The 17,642-nt window shown below is 35.7% G+C and overlaps 1 protein-coding gene across 1 annotated transcript; it reads right to left on the reverse strand.

Annotated features, from left to right (window-relative positions):
• Nucleotides 1-7,707: 7,707 nt before the first annotated feature.
• Ifng (interferon gamma) lies at nt 7,708-12,571 on the reverse strand. The gene is made up of 4 exons (XM_046430719.2): nt 12,355-12,571; nt 11,182-11,250; nt 10,909-11,091; nt 7,708-8,523 (listed from the first exon to the last, which is right to left on the reverse strand). The coding sequence occupies exons 1-4, from the start codon at nt 12,469-12,471 to the stop codon at nt 8,389-8,391; spliced, it is 504 nt and encodes a 167-aa protein (XP_046286675.1). The 5' UTR covers nt 12,472-12,571; the 3' UTR covers nt 7,708-8,388.
• Between the last annotated feature and the right edge of the window lie 5,071 nt (nt 12,572-17,642).

Consider the following 17,642-nt stretch of genomic DNA (forward strand, 5'->3'; position numbering starts at 1 on the left):
ATCTCAGTATCCCTCCACTAACAGACTTTTTTCAAGCCATCTGAGTCCATAGCCCCAACTTCCAACCCCTTCTGAGCTCAAGTAAGATTTTTCCCAAGGTTTCTTTTCCTTACTTCTGTAAGTTTAATAAACAGATACTTTTTGTTAGAGAAGCAGCAGGGCCTTGGTTTCTTTCACGAAATCCAAAATCTAGACACAGGGGATACAATGACTTGTTTTACCTTAATAGTAAGGATAAAAAAGAATGAACTCAAAGAAGTGATCCTTGTACTGAAAGTAGAATAAGTACCTATATATTTTTAAAGCCTATTCCATATTAATATTTCTAACTTAAGTTTCCTGTCTCCTTCTTACAAATAAGAGTTTATAATCCATTTTTCCTTATAACTAGTTTCAATGTTTCATAATGCCATTTCAAAGAAGAATGAAAATTACAGTAGTATCCCACCCCTAACCCTCCAGAATTGGTTGCTATGGCTGCATCCATCCGGAGAACCATCTCTTTGGCATCAGACAGGCACCAATCTCCCTTCCAAGGAACACCAAAGAATGTACAAGTGTGAGTACATTTATAGTGTCCCATAAAGCCTCACATAATTAGTAAACAGTAACAATGTAAGAGAGAAAAAATAGCAAACCTTTAATATTTGATTTAATTTTTTCTTATTTTTTTTCATTTTTATGGGTACTAATACCATGATTTTTGCCTAGGATTTTTTTGCATCCAGTTATTCCAGTAACATTTTTTGAAAACTTTCTTTCTCCATTGAATTGCCTTTACTCTTTATCAAAGATCAGTTGACTGTCTTTGTATAGGTTCTCTATTCTGTTCGATTGATCTACATATATATTCTTTCACAATATCATACAAGTACTGTAGCCTTATAGTATGTCTTGAAATAAAATGGATTCTTATTTATTCTTCCTTAGTATATTGTTAGCTATTCTATGTTTTCCCCTTTCCACATAAATTTTAGAATTTGTTGATATTTATAAAGTACGTGTTGATATTTTTATTGAGATTGTGTGAAATCTATCAATCCAGTAATAAACCATGAATTCTTAACAATAGTGTTCCAATCCACAAATATAGAATGCTATAAAAGTTAACTTCTTTCCTAGATATCAGCAATGAGCAGTTGAATTATGTATATAATAATTCATGCATGGAATATAATCTATTCCACTTTGTTCCTCAGGATCTCTTCTTTCCCTCTTCTCCTTCTTTCACCTGTTCTCCTTCCTCTGTTCCACTAATCTTCCTTCTATGTACTCATTGTTGTTTCTTTTTTTTAATTGGTGCTTTATAGATAGACTTGAAGATGAAATTCACTGTGATATACTCATGTAACTTTTATATATTAACTAGTATCCTACAGCCCTGCTATTTTCTCTTACTAGCTCCAATAACTTTTTGTCAACTCATGGGCATTTTTGGCATAGACAACCATGTCATTGTGAACAATTTAATTTTTTTCCTCTCTAAACTGTATATATTATATTTCCTTCTATGAATATGTTATATTAAATGGCAAAAAATGAATTGGTGTTACAGATGAAATTAAAGTTGATAATCAGATGACCTTCAGATGGGGAAATTATCCTGAATTATCTCTGTGACCTAGTGTAAACACAGGTGTTCTTATAAGTGGAAAAGTTAAACAGAAAAGAGAACAAGATGGAAGCATGAGAGGAACTTATTCCAATGTTTCTGGTTTTGAAGATGGAGGAAGGGATCCATGAGCCAAGGAATGCAGGCAGCCTTAGATATGGAAAACAGCAAGAAACGGATTTCTCCTAGTGTCTCCAGAAGAAACACAAAGCTATCCATCACATTAATTTTAGCCCACTGAGATTAATTTTGGACTTTTGACCTCCAGAACTGTAAAACAATAAATTTGTATTGTTTAAAGCCACTAAGTTTGTGATAATTTTTTAGAGTCACAAGGGGAAACTAATACATGTGATTTCTAACATAGGTAAGGTTTTTGACTTTTTACAATTTTCCTTTGACTTTTCACAATTTTCTTCTTAACTTAGTTCTTCTGTAGTTTGAATATGACATCCCTAGGGTAGTTTTATGGGAATTTGTTCTGCTTAATAATTTTTGAGAAACTGTAGTTTTGTTATATCTTTAGAAATTACCTTCCAGTTTTTAGACATTCTGTTAGGGTTTTTTTTTTGTTGTTGTTGTTTGATTTTTTTGTTTTTGTTTTTGTTTTTTTGTTGTTGTTTGTCATTGTTTTTCTCTGCATTTTACAATGAGAGGTTTCTACTCACCTGTTTTCAAGTTCACTGATTTCACTGATTCTTTTCTTGGCTCTGTTGTGTCTACTAACAGGCACATCAAAGGCAGTCTTCATTTCTGTAGCAATGTTTTTGATTTATACTACTTCCTTTTGATTCTTAGAATTTTCATCTGTCTGCTGACATTACCTATCTGTTCTTTCATATTGTCTACTTTTTCCATGAGAGCTCTTAATATATTAATTGTAGTTACTTTAAATTTCTTGCCTGATGTTTCCGGTATGTGTCATATCAGAGTCTGGTTCTGATGCTTGCTGTATCTCTACAGACTGTTTTTCTTCCCTTTAGGCCTGCCAAAGGCTTTGAACTTCTCTAGTGTCTTTGCTTTTGTCTTTCTTCTTTACTTTGGGTTTCCCTAAGTACTCCTTCTCAGAAAGAGTCTATGTCTTGAAGCCCTTTCACCTGTCATGTACTGTAAATAACCAAAGCCCTAGGGTGGGTGTGTGGTGAGGTATGTGGAAGGAGAGGGCTCTTTAGTCTTTCCATTAAATCTTACTGTTTTGATGGCCTGTGTCTCAGGGCTGTAATCTTCACAAGCATTTCTTCTTGCATAACTTTATATGACACAGGAAAGACTGGATGGGGCTGAAGTTAGAAGAAGATCCTTTCCCATGGCCCTTGTTCAATATTCTGATGAAGTCTTTTTCCCCAGAGAGTAAACTCCTTTTCTGGGCATGCTTCACAAGGATTTTTCTTCTCTTCCCCTTGCCAGAACCACAGAGAATTCTGTCTCAGATCTTTACTATTAGGATCTGGTGAGGCTTTTGTTGATAAAGCCCATGATAGGGTGGGGACTGCTGATATGTCAGCCCCTAAGAGTTTCTCACTCCAAAGCTAGTCCACACTAAGCCTCCAGGAATTCATCAAAATTAACATTTTAGTATTCTTATCAGTTAGTGATTCCCTTGGTTTCTGGCCCAAGTGGACAGATCTTGGTTACGAACTCAGTTCTCTGAACTAAGAACTAAGAAACATCATTGTTTTTCATTTTTTCCAATCTATTCTTGTCTTAAGAATATATTGAAGTAACAACTTCTATACTGTATATATTAGAGCTGAAATTAGTCTGACGTTTTTTTTTAATCATAAGAAACTTGGATGACTGAGGCAATAGGTAGAAAATTGCTTGGAGCCAGTATCATCTGAAGGGGAATTCATGCATATCAATATGATGATTGAGGCTAGGTTGGCTGGAAGCCTCTCTGAGACTGTTGGCTAAACTATCCACATGTGGCTTCCCCGTACAGTATGAACCTCCCAATATAATGACAGAATCAGAAGTACAATAATGTTGGGTCGGGGGGGGGGAGTAAAAGAAAACCAGGCAGAAGCTGCATTGTTGACTTAGAAGTGGAACAGTTTCACTTCCAACCACTCCACTCTACTATTAAAGAGAAGGATATCCCCTACCTGTCAGGTGTCAGTTATATTGTACAGAAAGCATAGGAATAAGGTGAATAAATATGTGTGGTCAACTTTAGAAAATTTAACCTACCCTATTGGGAAATTCTAAATCAACTGTTGTGATTGCAATGAAAATAATGAATCTCAAGAATTTTAGACCTTAGCAGCCTGCAACTATGAAATAATTTCATGGTGACTTCTGCATATTTTTATTTTGAAACAATCACAGATTTACAGGAGAGTTGGAAAATCTTTATGTCTCCTCAACTACCTCAGAGTAAGTGCTGCCTTGATGCCACATCTCACTGAATGTGTCCATGAGCATTTCCTACCTGCAGAGCTATCTCCCACATAGCCATTTGGACCCACATAGTCCAAATCAAGATGTTTACATTGATATTTTACTCCTATATCATCTTCAGACATATTTAAGTGAACCAAGTGTTCTAAAAATGCCTCTAATTGCAAAAGAATGAACTTCAGAAACTTATATTGCATGTAATTGTTCTATGTCTATAATCCACTTCCGTAGCAGCTGTTCCTCATTCCTCATTCTTTCCTTAACTTGCATGATGTTGATACTCTGAAAGCTACAGACCACTTTGTAGTGTGTTCCTCATGTTTTCTCACAATTAAAAGTTTCTACATCTTTCACAGGGATGTCACAGAGAGTGAGTTATGTTCATGTCATGGCATCCTACCAAGTAGCACATCATTTTCATTTACCCCATTACTAACAGTGTTCACTTTTACTCGTTGATTAAGATGATGTTGTCTGCAAGGCTTCTCCACTATAAAGTTACTCTTTTCCAATTTGAGATTAGTAAGTATAGTGAGAAAGCAAAGCTATGTAAATATCCCATTCTTCATCCAACTTTTAGTTTATTATATACTTTGGGTTTCCTTTCATATTCAACAGGTTATAATAGTGTTGCTATCATTATTTACTCTGATGCATACATTTTTCCATGTTTAGCCAATAGGAACATCTTTTGGCATATCTCCATTATAACACCCACTCCAGGCTGTTCTTCAGTGTGGCAACCTCGTTTGGCTCAAGTGCTGACTACTCTTGTCAGGTTGCCTCTTTATGATAAATAGAGTAATGACTAGCTAAAGATATCTACATCCTAATTTTCAGAATCTGTGAATATATCTTTATGTGGAAAAGGGAACTTTTCAGGTGTAATTTAGTTAAAAACCTTGAAATGGAGATAGATATTATCCTAAATTATTCAAGTGGTCTCAATATAATTACAAGGGTCCTTATAAGAGGGAAGCAGGAATATCAGAGCCAGAGAGAAAGAGAGGAAGAGAGATTGGAAGGTGCTACACTGCTGGCTTTGAAGAAAGAGCAGGAATGGGCACGGCCTCCAAACCCTGGAAAAGGCGAGGAGACAGATTCTCCCCAGAGCCCCAGAAAGAATGTAACTCTGCCAATGTCTTGATTTTAACCCACTGAGTCTGGTTTTGGACTTTTGACATCCAAAACTATCAGATAACAAATGTAAGTTGTTTTAAGCAACTAAGTTGTGGTCACTTACTACAAACACAGTGGAAAACTAATATGCTCTCCCAGCCCTTCTTGAACACTCTCCTTGTGCTCAGGCTCTAACAGCTTCCACACTAGGTTTTGCCCGGCATGTCCACCTTTCATACTGCACTCAGAATTTGACTCCTAACACTGCTCAACTGTAGATGCCTACCTTACTCTGATGCACCTAATTTAATCTGAATTATATTATTCAGAATGGGAAGTTATGGGAAAGGAAAAGTGAAGAAAAGAGGGAGAAAAAAGAGGGAAATCCATTGATATTTAATACTCAAATTTCAGTCATCTAATCACCAAAAACCACCCCACTAGCAAGGGCATGTCTGCTATCTATGAGAGTCATTAGGATGGGACTTTAAACAGTACAGTTCTCCTAATCCAGGCCTTAGCTGCTGCCTCTAATGTTCTTGAGACTAAGGAAAGACTTGCCTCTGCTGGCACTGGGAGAAGAACCACTGCCATGCCCAAGATCCCTTAGTCTAAATTTTAGTCCTTGACAATAATTGGTGTCAAAATCTAAATCATAGTCTAAATCACAGTCTCTTCTTCCTGTCTAAATCTTAGTTTAAATCACAGTCTATTCTTCCTGTAAACATCCACAACACTTCTGAGACTAGGTGTGTACATTTAAAAAGCACATATAATATAGAGAATATTTTGTAACTCTTTCATAGGCCAGTCTCAATTCAAGTTCTCCTAAAGAAACTGCTCCCTGTCTTACTCTCTGCAACCATTGACACCACAGAAAACAATTTATATCTCTTCATGTCTCAGAGTCTGGGTCAAACTGATACCAACTGCAGGAAGAAGGAGAAATTTTACCTAGCCCTAAATTAATGCCTTCTGGTATTCCATTTTCTACTGCATCATTAATTTCTTCCCAAAATGATTGAGAGCAAGAATTTCTAATTCCCTTCCCCAGAGGTATGATCTGGTTCTATAGTCCAGACGAGACAATCTCACAGCAGCTCTCCATCTATACGTATCTTAAAGTCTGCATCAATCAATCTTACACTAATAAGAGGAGAGACCCCAGCATCATCTCATGTCAATTAAAGTTATGCCAAAATTAACCTAAAGTTTTTTATCTTGCCTCTTCAAAGACTTAAAAGCTTTGGAATCCACTCTCATGAACAGTTAGTTATCCAGTAATCAATATAACACTGATTATTGTCAAATACTAAAATTATTGCTTCACATGAACTATTTCACTTAATCCCGCTATTGTGGGAGGGTTAAGTGAAGTTGTTGAGAAGAAGCTCCAGATACCTAACTTTTCTCAATTTGTCACCACTATGTCCCAAAGCCACCAAAAATCATTTTATTATATCTATTTTCCTTGTTTATGTCAGTTTTCGTCAGAAGTCCAAACTCACAACACACTCCCATGTACATTTCCTTTTATGACCTATTATACATCAACTTACTGGGTCATCTGAAATTCATAGTTGAAAACTAAGCAAATTCATCATATCTGCAACTTCCTCCTACACAAGTTAGAGAGGCTCTCCACTAAGGACACTGCTTCCTTCCCCTGCATCTTCCTTGAGTGATGGCTATTTTTCTCTTCCATGTTTTGGGACCACCACACTGGTCTGCTGGTTTTTCTTTTACCACCAGATAATTTTCTACTTCATAGTCTTCGCAAGAATATTCCTCTTGCCTGGAATGCAAGTGGGATGTTCCCTTAAAGATGCTTCCTCAAATGTTTTCTCTTCATGAGATCAACTATAATCAGTCTATTCAAGCCTCTTGACCACTCACCCACCCAACTTACATTATTCCTAATTCCCCATCCTGTTCTATTTGTATTTTTATCCCATGGCATCAATCATTTTCTAACATATCATGCAATTTACTTACATAGTATGTATTTTGTTTATTGTCCATCTCCCTTTTGCTCAATTCCAAATTCCACAAGAGCAGAGATTCTTGTCTAGTTTTGTTGACTAAGGTATATAAAGCACCTAGGCACATAGTGTGTGCCCCAGTAAATACTTTGTAGTGATACAATGAACTCTCAGCTATGATATTAGGAAGAAGACACAATTATTTCTCTTTTTCAGACAAAGAAGCTGAAGTTTACATAATTCATGAAAGGTCATGCTACTTGCAATGACATAACCCAAATTCTAATCTAGATCTCTCTCCTTAGAACTAACACTCACTGTTCCACACCCAACAGTATTTGCCTATGGTAGATGGGGGAGGGGATACCAATATGAGGAAAAGGGGAGGAGGTGGAAGATGGAATAGAATAAATCTCTGTGTACCACACTGAGCAGATTCTTTCCATAGCAGAAACTAAATTGAATGGTGACAAACTTAAACCTATATCTTGCGAAGATCATTCAAAAAAGTGGAACAATGAAAATCAACCAAGTTTTCAATGGAGAGAAATACCACATTTGATGGGGCCCAATGGTACTCTAAGATTTTCACAGCTAAAAAGGACTTTCTCCCTTCTAGTTACCTAGTAAGCAGTTCAACCACCCCAGTCCTCACTTAGAAATAAGTCTAATACAGCATGAATAGTTGCGAAATTATGCTTTATTCAGATATATTAGATTGGGATAAACTGAACAAGTGAGTTACTTTCCATTTGGGTGCAGTCACAGTTGTCAACAATATTCAGAAGCACCAAGTGTGAAATCTCCTGAGGTGCTGAGTTTATCAGGGCACAGGTCATATCACCTGACACATTCAAGTGCTGTCTGATGTGTCATTAAAGCAGTGGCTCAGAATGCAGACATGTTCTCAAATAGGCAACAACTAGATGGTACTATTTCGTTTATAAGTGTTCTTTGTCTAAATAAATGCACAACCCACAGGGTCTAACTTAGGTCAGCTGTTTAGTTAGTCCCTGAGATAAAGTCTTTTAATCACATATTCTTGCCTAATTTTTCAAAAAAAAAAAAATAAAGGGTAAAGTGAGACAGTTACAGGATACAGGAATTATAAATAATACATATAATTAATAATACATAGATATTCTTTCATTACATAAGTTGCTACTATAAATACTTATTTGATGAAACTAAAAATATATTTTCCATATAAATAATGTTAAATATTAATAAATAGATTTCAATTTAAAAATTCAAATATTGCAGGCATGAGGACTGTTATTTGGATGCTCTCCGACCCCGAATCGAAGACTGACTCCTTTTTCGCTTCCTTAGGGTAGAGTGTGGTAACAGATCATTCATCACTTTCTTGAGTTCACTCACTGCTTTACGCTGGATCTTCAGGTCATTTACCTAATGGGAAAGAAAACAGCAAAATTAATTTCAGGCATAAAAGCCATCAGGTTTTTCTCCTTTTAACATCATAGTGAAAATGAAATTATTCATCTTTAAAAAGGTGATTCTGAATAACAATATAGTATCTTAATCTACATTATTAACTTCTTCCACCATTAAGGCTAAAAGAAAACTGAATTGATAGTTGTGCAAAATTATTATGGGTTACATCATATATCTCTAACTTTACTGCTACAGAATTCTCAAAATTATTTAGTGAAAAGAGACCTGGAGTACTTAAAAAGAAAAGGAGGTATTAAATCCTGCATCTGTAGTATCTCTAACTTTGAGCCAGTTTCTTAACCTCTTTAAACCTCTGTTTCCTCATCTAACCAGCAGAGATTGTTGAGCTGACCTTTAGTCTACCAATTCTGTCACCTCACACTTTGATCAGTCTTTGCTGTACATATCAGATGAGTTCCTATAAGACACAGCCTCTCACCCTGGGTGTATAGCAGGCTGACCTGGAGACCTAATAAAGAACTCAGAAACTAGGCTCAGAGACTTGCTCTTGTGTAGTCACTGATTCCCCAGGTTATTCTGAAACCAACCACAGTGTGAGAGCCACTGATATAGGTTAAGTCCTTTGTAAAACACCAAGTTCAAAACAGATGAAAACTATAATTTTAAATTTAGAATGAGATTAAAAATAAACACCACTCATGCTCATATGATAATAAATGACTTGCTGATATAGAACATTTGAAATTAGGATTTGCAACAACTTTTGCTATACCCTGACTTCTACACCAGCAGATTGCACTATTTGATTTTCTTCAATCTAACCAATAGAGCCATGTGGACGATTTTATAATTAATAAAATGAGGACCATTTATTTTCATCTTTTCTGTGTCACTCTGTTTCTTTCTAATGCTGGAAACACTATTCTCAAGAGTGACTAGGGGGTTTCTAGACTCCAGATTAATTATTAAAGGACATAACATGCCTAAAATATGTTCACAATTGAACAAGAGGACAGAGGTTAAGATTTCACTCAGTATTGCCCATCATGAATCAGGAGGTTTGAAGAGCCTAGAAAGATGAAACCCAGACATTTTTCTCACTTTCTCAAGGACCAGTTACAAGAGTAGAAAAAAAAAATTCTACCACCTGTGCATTATAGTGGCAAAAAATAAAAATTCAAAAGTTTTCAGCTTTCAAGCTATCACCAAGAATCTAAGAGACTTAGATTCAAGATTAAACAAGCCAGGATGGCACTGGGTTAGGAACAAGTGCTTCCTCAATCTCTAGTCTATGGCCCAAAGAAAATTGGTTCCATCTCTCCTTCCGGTTACTGGGAGCTACATGAATTGAGTGAGAGGCAGACCCAAGCACTGTGAAAACTGGGCACAAATCCTAAGAGCAGAACTCATAGTAAGACTTCAGTCCCACTCACTCAAGACAATTGATATTAAAGCCAAAACCAAAGGATCCTGACCTCTTTGTCTTCTAGATAAAATTTGGGGAAACATGATTGTCTTTATGCTTTAAAGTTGTCTTTTTGCCTTAAAATTACCATAATTTAAAGATCCAAGACAACCTCATAGATAACACTTCAGAGCCTAAGAATTTCTCCAGCTGAGATATTTTAGTATATGAAAGTTAATCAAACAATCCTTTCAGAAGGTGTAAACTCTATCCCTTTTCCCCCACTAAAAACAAGCAGCGAATAGTCTCACTTCTAGTTAGGCTGCATAATCTTGAGATGTTGACCAGAGACTGCAGAGACTGCAGTCACATGGTGTCTCCTCAAAAGCTATATCTCTCTCCTCTCTCATTCTCATTTTCTACCCACAACATTGTAGAATTGTAGAGCAAAGGAAACCATAGAACTTTTGTAGTGAACCCAGCAGGTTCCTCTCAATATGGGGAAATGGAGCACCAGCCAGGCATGTGATTCATCTGAGGTCACAGTTTCTTGGTGGCCAAGTTGGAAGGAGAACAGATATCTTCTCACTCCCTCCCACGTGTCTTTCCACTAAGACAAACAGCCTCCCATCCAAAGTAAGAGAATTTCCATCGCATAAACAAGGTGCAAAGAGAGACCTGCTTCTCCATGCTCCTCTCTGTGTCTTCACCTACTTCCGGCTCTCTGGATTTATCTGTTCACCTGTCCTTGTGTAATAGTTTTATTGCCTGTGTTTCTCCAAATGACACATTTAAATGATTCCCATACTGATTTTACAGTTACCCAAAGGATGCGTTGAATTAGTAAGGAGGAGTTTCAGCCAGAGGTTTAAATCATAGATATAGCCAACTGTTAAGTAGCTAATTTCTACTTTCTGAGAATTAAACACTCTGCAAAAGCCCTGCAATGAAATAAAGAATTGAAATCATCTCACCTGAACTTGAGACACCTTTAGGAAGTCCTGCAGCTTATTGGTACTGCTGTTGAAGAACTTAGCAAAAAGATCCCCCTTGATGGTGTCCATGCTCCTTTGGATGATCTTGTTGTCTTTTAAGTGTTCAAAGAGTTTGAAGTAGAAAGAGACAATTTGGCTCTGGATTACTTTTTTGTCACTCTCCTTGGGAGAAAAGAGCACAAAGATGATGTTAGTTTATCCATCAGAAAATAAATAACTGAAAAATCATCCAAATCGTAATGTTCAGTTTACCTCTTTCCATTTATCCAAAATATCCAAGAAGAGAGACCCGCCATCTGATACATTTGAATTACTTGCATTCTGAGAAAAGAGAGGAAAATTGATTGATAATTAGTCCATATATTGTCCTAAAAGTATTTTCAAGCCTAGTTAAAAAATAAATAAATAAAAATAAAAATCTGCAGTTGTCACACTATAGTATACTGCCCCCCTCTGGTATAGTTGTCTATAACATCTACCTGTGCCCTCCTATACAGTTTTATTATGTCAGCTTTAAAACCTCTGTAAATATATGTTTGTGTGAGAGACAGAGAGACAGAGAGATCTTATTTACATTGCAAGAATAAAATATTTGTGAATGTCTGAGCATTGTAATAACAATAATTACAATAGCTAATTTGGGGAGAAATAATAAATTATTTAAAATGCCAAAAAAATTTTTACTAATCATAAATAAGAATTTAAATTTTCATAAACCAAAAAATTTAAAAACTCCTAAGCCAGAATAGTAACTTCAACAAAGTCTCAGTTAGTTACTGACTGAAGGAATAATTCATAAGTTAAGTGGAGTGACAGAATTCAGAAATCACTTTTTGGAAAAAGAAAACCTCTATAAGTGACATTTTAAGCCAAATTTTTAAGAACTTCACCTTCTTTAATTTTAACTAATAGCTTTCTATTACTACTTTTAATACTAACTTTGACCTTTTACTGTCATCCTCATAATAGTTTGAGAAATCAGAAACTAATAGCCAATCATTTTTTGATACGGACATTGCTTGATTTATTACAACTTAGTGGGCAGGGATGTAGCTCTGTGGTAGAGCACTTGCCTAGCATGCACGAAGCCCTGGGTTCAATCCCCAGCACAAAACAAAATCAAAATCCTTGAGAATATTCTCATCATAAAATTATCAATATAGATATGCTTAGTACTCATATTATACCTATCTTTTGGAAGACTCATGTTCATGTATCCCCTCTAAGTCTCTATAGCAAATTGAGCAGGAGGTTAAAGCAAAATCTAAATTATTTAGTCAAGAAACATCCTCCAACAATTAACAAAGTACCACATCTTCTCAAAATGATTATGAACTAGAGATCACAGTCTATCAGACACAAGTACTAGTCAAACATTCAGTCATTTTCAACCACAAACAAGTATTATTGAAAGGTCATACTTACAAAATATCCTTTTAAATCTTCTATTTCTTTATTAACTGTGTCCTGGGAGTAACAGCTAGAAGAACCCAAAATGATGCAGAGCTGAAAAGCCAAGAAATAACTTGTGTATTTCATCATTTCAGAGAGAGTTAGGCCAAAGACGTTGAAATCAGTAGCTCCTGTATTAATCTGATCAGGTCCAAAGGACTTGGCTGATCTTCCTTTCCTAATAGCTGATCTGAGATGATCAGAACAATATACTGCATCTCCTTTCACTGCTGGTATTTATACCTAATTGAAGTCTCATCAGGATTACGTATTTTCACAAGTTTTTAAGATGAGATGGTGACAGATAGGCAGGGATGCTTATTCGTTTGTATTAATAACTATGGTTTGTGGCATTTTGGTGTTGTAGTTAGAGTTTCCTTTCAACTTCTTGGGTCCTTTGACGATGAGACAGACCCATTGTGCCCACCTGTGCCATTCTTGTGGGATCCTTTGAAAGCACTCTTACTTCACGCCATTCAGGGACTGGAAATTATTTTTGCCCTTTTTTTTATTCCCCCCTTTTTACCCTTGTAAAATGTTGACTCCTCATCCACAGGGCACATTGATCATTTGTTTGTGGTTGGGAACAAGTGAAAAAGGAAATTCTAGGGCCTCTCAAACCTTACAAAGGGGAAGCCTTTTTAAATTTTTCTTGCAAATGACCAAAAAGCAAGGAAAGAATATGGTTAAAAAAAAACAATGTGTGAGGAAGTCCTTCATCAGAATTGGTTAGTAAAATATCCACCACAAGTTTCAAATTGCTCTAGGTCCACATTGCCCACTAGAATTATAATATAAGTTATACAGGTAAATTTAAATTATCTAGTAGCCCCATTTTACATATTTATTTATTTATTAGTGAGGCTCTGGGTTCAATCCTCAGCACCACATAAAAAAATAAATAAAGGTATTGTGTCCATCTACAATTAAAAATAATTTTAAAAAATAAGATATCTCACATACTTTTGTCATATGAAATTCTAAAAATCTAGTACACACAACACACCTCAATTTGCACTAGCAATATTTTGAAAGCTCAATAGTTACATGTAGCTATGGGATACTCTATTGAATAGTGTAGCTCAAGATAATCAATTGTTCATTAATAATAGAGAAAGTTTTTAACTATTTTTTGCCTTTCAAAATTAAAAAAAAAAAAATAGAAATTCCTTCTCGTCCCTTGGTAGTTGTTAGAAATTACAACACTTCAAGATGGCCCAGAAGTCCCTCCACTCTTTGGTTATAAAGCAACTTGCCCTGTACTGTATATAGTAAAGTAGGGTGGTTATGGGTGCAGACTTCAATCCTGGCTCCACTACTATATAGCTCTGGGATCCTGAGTAAATCCCTTAACTTTTCTATGACTCAGTTTCCTTATGTACACGATCGACTTAATAATAGTGTCTCCCTCTTGACTTTAGTTGAAAATTAGATCAGATAATACATATAAAGTGGGAAGAATTTTCCCTGTGTAAAGTAATCACTCAACTAAAGTTAACTAGTATAATTCAGGCATGTGGAGTGACTAGCCATTCCTAACAAGAAAAATCATACTTTGAACTTTGCTCATACAATATCTTTGGCCTTAAATTCCCTTTCCCTTCATTTGTGCCCCTCAAGCTGGCACCAAATCATCCAGTCCCATCCTAAATATCATCTTCATGAGTTCTCCCAAAATTATCTTATTTAAATTAATCTCACATTCTCCATACTGGTTTAGCATTTGGTTTATACTTTTATTTTTTTAGGTCTGATCCCTCAATATCAGGAAAGTTAGTTATTCATATATCTTTTCCATGTTCAACTGAGTTCCTTAAAATCAGAAAGAGTTCCATTGCTTCTATGGCATACATTTTTCCCTAAAACATTTCAGCATGGAAATTTGCTCATAGGCAGCACCGAATAAGTATATATTTGAATGTTTGCTTAAGGATTTATTTTGCATTACATACCCTCAAATTATATCCCAATGCAATCAGGCCTAAGCCAAACTACTTCTTAACTAAATAATAAGTTTTTTAGTTTACTTTTTCCCATATTTTTATTGACACATTATAATTATACATAATAGTGGGATTCATTGTGATATATTTATACATGTACATGCTATAACAATATAATTTGGTCAATATCATTCCCCAGTATTTTCCCTCTCCCTCTCCTTCTCCTTCCCCCTGAGTCCTTTCCTCTACTCTACTGGTCTCCCTTCCATTTTCATGAGATCCCTCCTCACCTTTCTTTTCCTTTTTTCTCTCTAGCTTCCACATATGAGAGGAAACATATAACCCTTGACTTTCAAATGTTGGCCTATTTTACTTAACATAATGCTCTCAAGGTCTATCTATTTTCCTGAAGATGGCATGATTTCTTTCTTCTTTATGGCTGAATAAAACTCAATTGTGTATATATACCACATTTTTTTATCCATTCATCCACTGATAGACACCTAGGCTGGTTCCATAATTTGAGTGCTACAGACATGAAAATGCCTTTAATTCTTTAGGATAGAGAAGTAATATCGCTGAGCCATATGGTGGTTCCAATCCTAGTCTTTTGAGGAAACTCCATACTGATTTCCATAGTGGTTTACTAATTTACAGTCCCACTAACAGTGTAAAAATGTTCCTGTTTCCCCTGTCCTTTCCAGCATTTATTATTACTTGTATTCTCGATAGCTGCCATTCTAACTTGAGTGAGATGAAATCTCAGTGTACTTTAGATTTACATTTCCTTAATTGCTAAAGATGTTGAATACTTTTTAATATATTTGTTGGCCATTTGTATTTCTTCTTTTGAGAAATATGTTTAGTTCATTTGCCCATTATGGATTGGGTTATTTGTTTTACTGGTGTTAAGTCTTTTGAGTTCATTACATTTTCTGGATATTAATTCTCTGTCAAAAGAGTAGCTAGCAAAAATTTTCACCTATTCTATAGATTCTTTTCACATTCTTAACTGCTTTCTTTGCTGTGTGATTTATTAATGTTAGAAACATGATGCTATATGTATGTCCCTTCTGACTGGGACTTTTCCATGTATTATTTTGTGCTTCTAAAAAAGCCCAAACAGGGGCTAGGTTGTGGCTCAGTGTTAGAGCACTTGCCTAGCATGTGTGAGGCACTGGGTTCAATCCTCAGCACCACATATAAATAAATGGATAAAATAAAGGTCCATTGACATCTAAAAAAAAATATTTTTAAAAAGCCAGAAAGTTCTTTGAGGATTCCAAAGAATAAACAAAATCAAAATTTATCTATGAGATGAGAGCTTAGTGTTAATCATGTGAAGAGTGTAGAATTGCACTGCTGCAAAAACAAAGCTCTTTACTTGTCCTCTGCAAAAAAAATTATGATCCAGAGAATGTGTTTTTAGGGCAACACAGTGATGTGAGTCTAAGCCTTGAGACACACTGTAGGCACTAAGTACCTTCCAGGTAATCAATTAGAAAATGCTGAGTTACGGAAAGAATATTCCAAACTTTCTGAAAGGGATAAAAAATAATTCTATCTATTTCTTGATTCATCCACTGTAATGTAGTGTTGGGAGAGAGGAGTAAAGAATAGTGGGATCTATAATAGAGAATTATATGCAGCCCTAGCATTTGTAAATTGAGAATGCCTATTCAAAATTATAAATATATATTGAGAATATGTTTATGATATGACCAAATGCTTAGAGATGGTAACTACATGGCTAAAATCAAACTCTAATGATTCTTGGTGGTAATACTAAGCACAAAATTATGGAATTATTGAGACTGTCTATCTGTACATGTTTTAGATCTATAAATCAAGACCCAGAGAAACAAAGTGATGTGTTTAAATTCATATCCAATAAGTTATTGAATGTGCCTCTAGTTATGCTAGATACCTGAGTTCAAATAATTAAATTTAAGCTTTTTTCTAGGATTTCTCCCCTCAGAATTTGTGAGACAGTAGACACACTTCAGTTCTTTGAAAAAATAGTAAGACTAAGAATAAAGTTTTGAAATTCTTGGGTCACCATCCCAGCAGACAACATCATGGGCTTGCAAACTATACAGTCTGTCAGGACCCTGAACTTGGAAAAAAACCATATTTGATTTAATGCTCTATTGTCACCATCTTGGAATTCCTAATCATTTTTTTTTAACAGAGCCCACAGTTGCACTGGTTCCTGAAATTATGTAGCTAATCTTGCATCCCAGGCTAGATCTGCTGTCAGGTTTTCATTTTTGAACATACGATTCTTTAGTTCAGAATGTTGTCAGTACAATGGTATATCCTTGTGATCTTTTCCTGTCTTGTCAACTTGCAAACAAAGAAATTTCTCTCTCTTTTCTGCCTGTAAAACACCTCATGTTACACATGCAAACTAGAGGTTTCACACTTTGCTGGTTCTACCCATAATGATACTGCCGAAATATTCACCACCAAGATATCCTTTAAAAGTTTTACAAAGCCACTAGGAGCCAAGGTGTAATAATATTACTAAAAGGTGGGGGGCTGAAAACTTTCTTTTTTCTTTTCAGCTAGACTTCTTTCTGAAAACTGGCTATGGTTATGCTTTAGCCATCAGCAAGATTTCAAGTGTATCTCATGCTACCTATCTTAACTGAATAGGTAGTCAGTAAGATAAAACTTACACATTGGTTGCCCTTTTCCTCTGTGATTAGCAGTCACTTCCCTAACACTCACAACCAAATGATCTCATCCAGACTTTGGTGCTGATTTCTTCCACTCAGTATGAGTCAATATCGGATCCATGCCCCCACGCTATTTCGGCTCCTGGAACTCCTGACGCCATTTGAGCTGCGCCTACAGAAGAAGAGTGACATGTACAATGGAAGTCCACACGGAGTCAGATTTTCCCCACAATTTAACACGTAAAATCCTGTACGTTAAAGGAGAGCTTTCTGAATTCCCCTTTTTCTTTTCGGCCCACTGGGCAACTTTGAGGTATGGATCGGATAATATTGAAGACATTATACTTATGCAGGTCAATCATCAATTTATAATATGCTCAGTTTGACCTCAGATGAGATTGTGCATTGAAATCTAGAGATTCGTGGTCCCACTTCAAAGGTCATGTTTTTGTTCCTTAAGGATTACCTACAAAGTACTTGTCACAGGGTACCGAAGAAAGATAGAAAGCTCTGTTGTGAAAATATTTGTTTAGACACTAATTGCAATCAGTTTGTACATCCTTATTCAACACCAACTACATGCTCATAGCTTTAGGGATTTACAAATAAGTTACAGTGAGAGAATTTTGTGGGAGCA

Source organism: Marmota monax, unplaced genomic scaffold (genome assembly GCF_021218885.2).
Source record: "Marmota monax isolate L192 unplaced genomic scaffold, Marmota_monax_Labrador192_F-V1.1 WCK01_AAM20220418_F8-fsc00056, whole genome shotgun sequence".
NCBI classification, from domain to species: Eukaryota; Metazoa; Chordata; class Mammalia; order Rodentia; family Sciuridae; genus Marmota; species Marmota monax.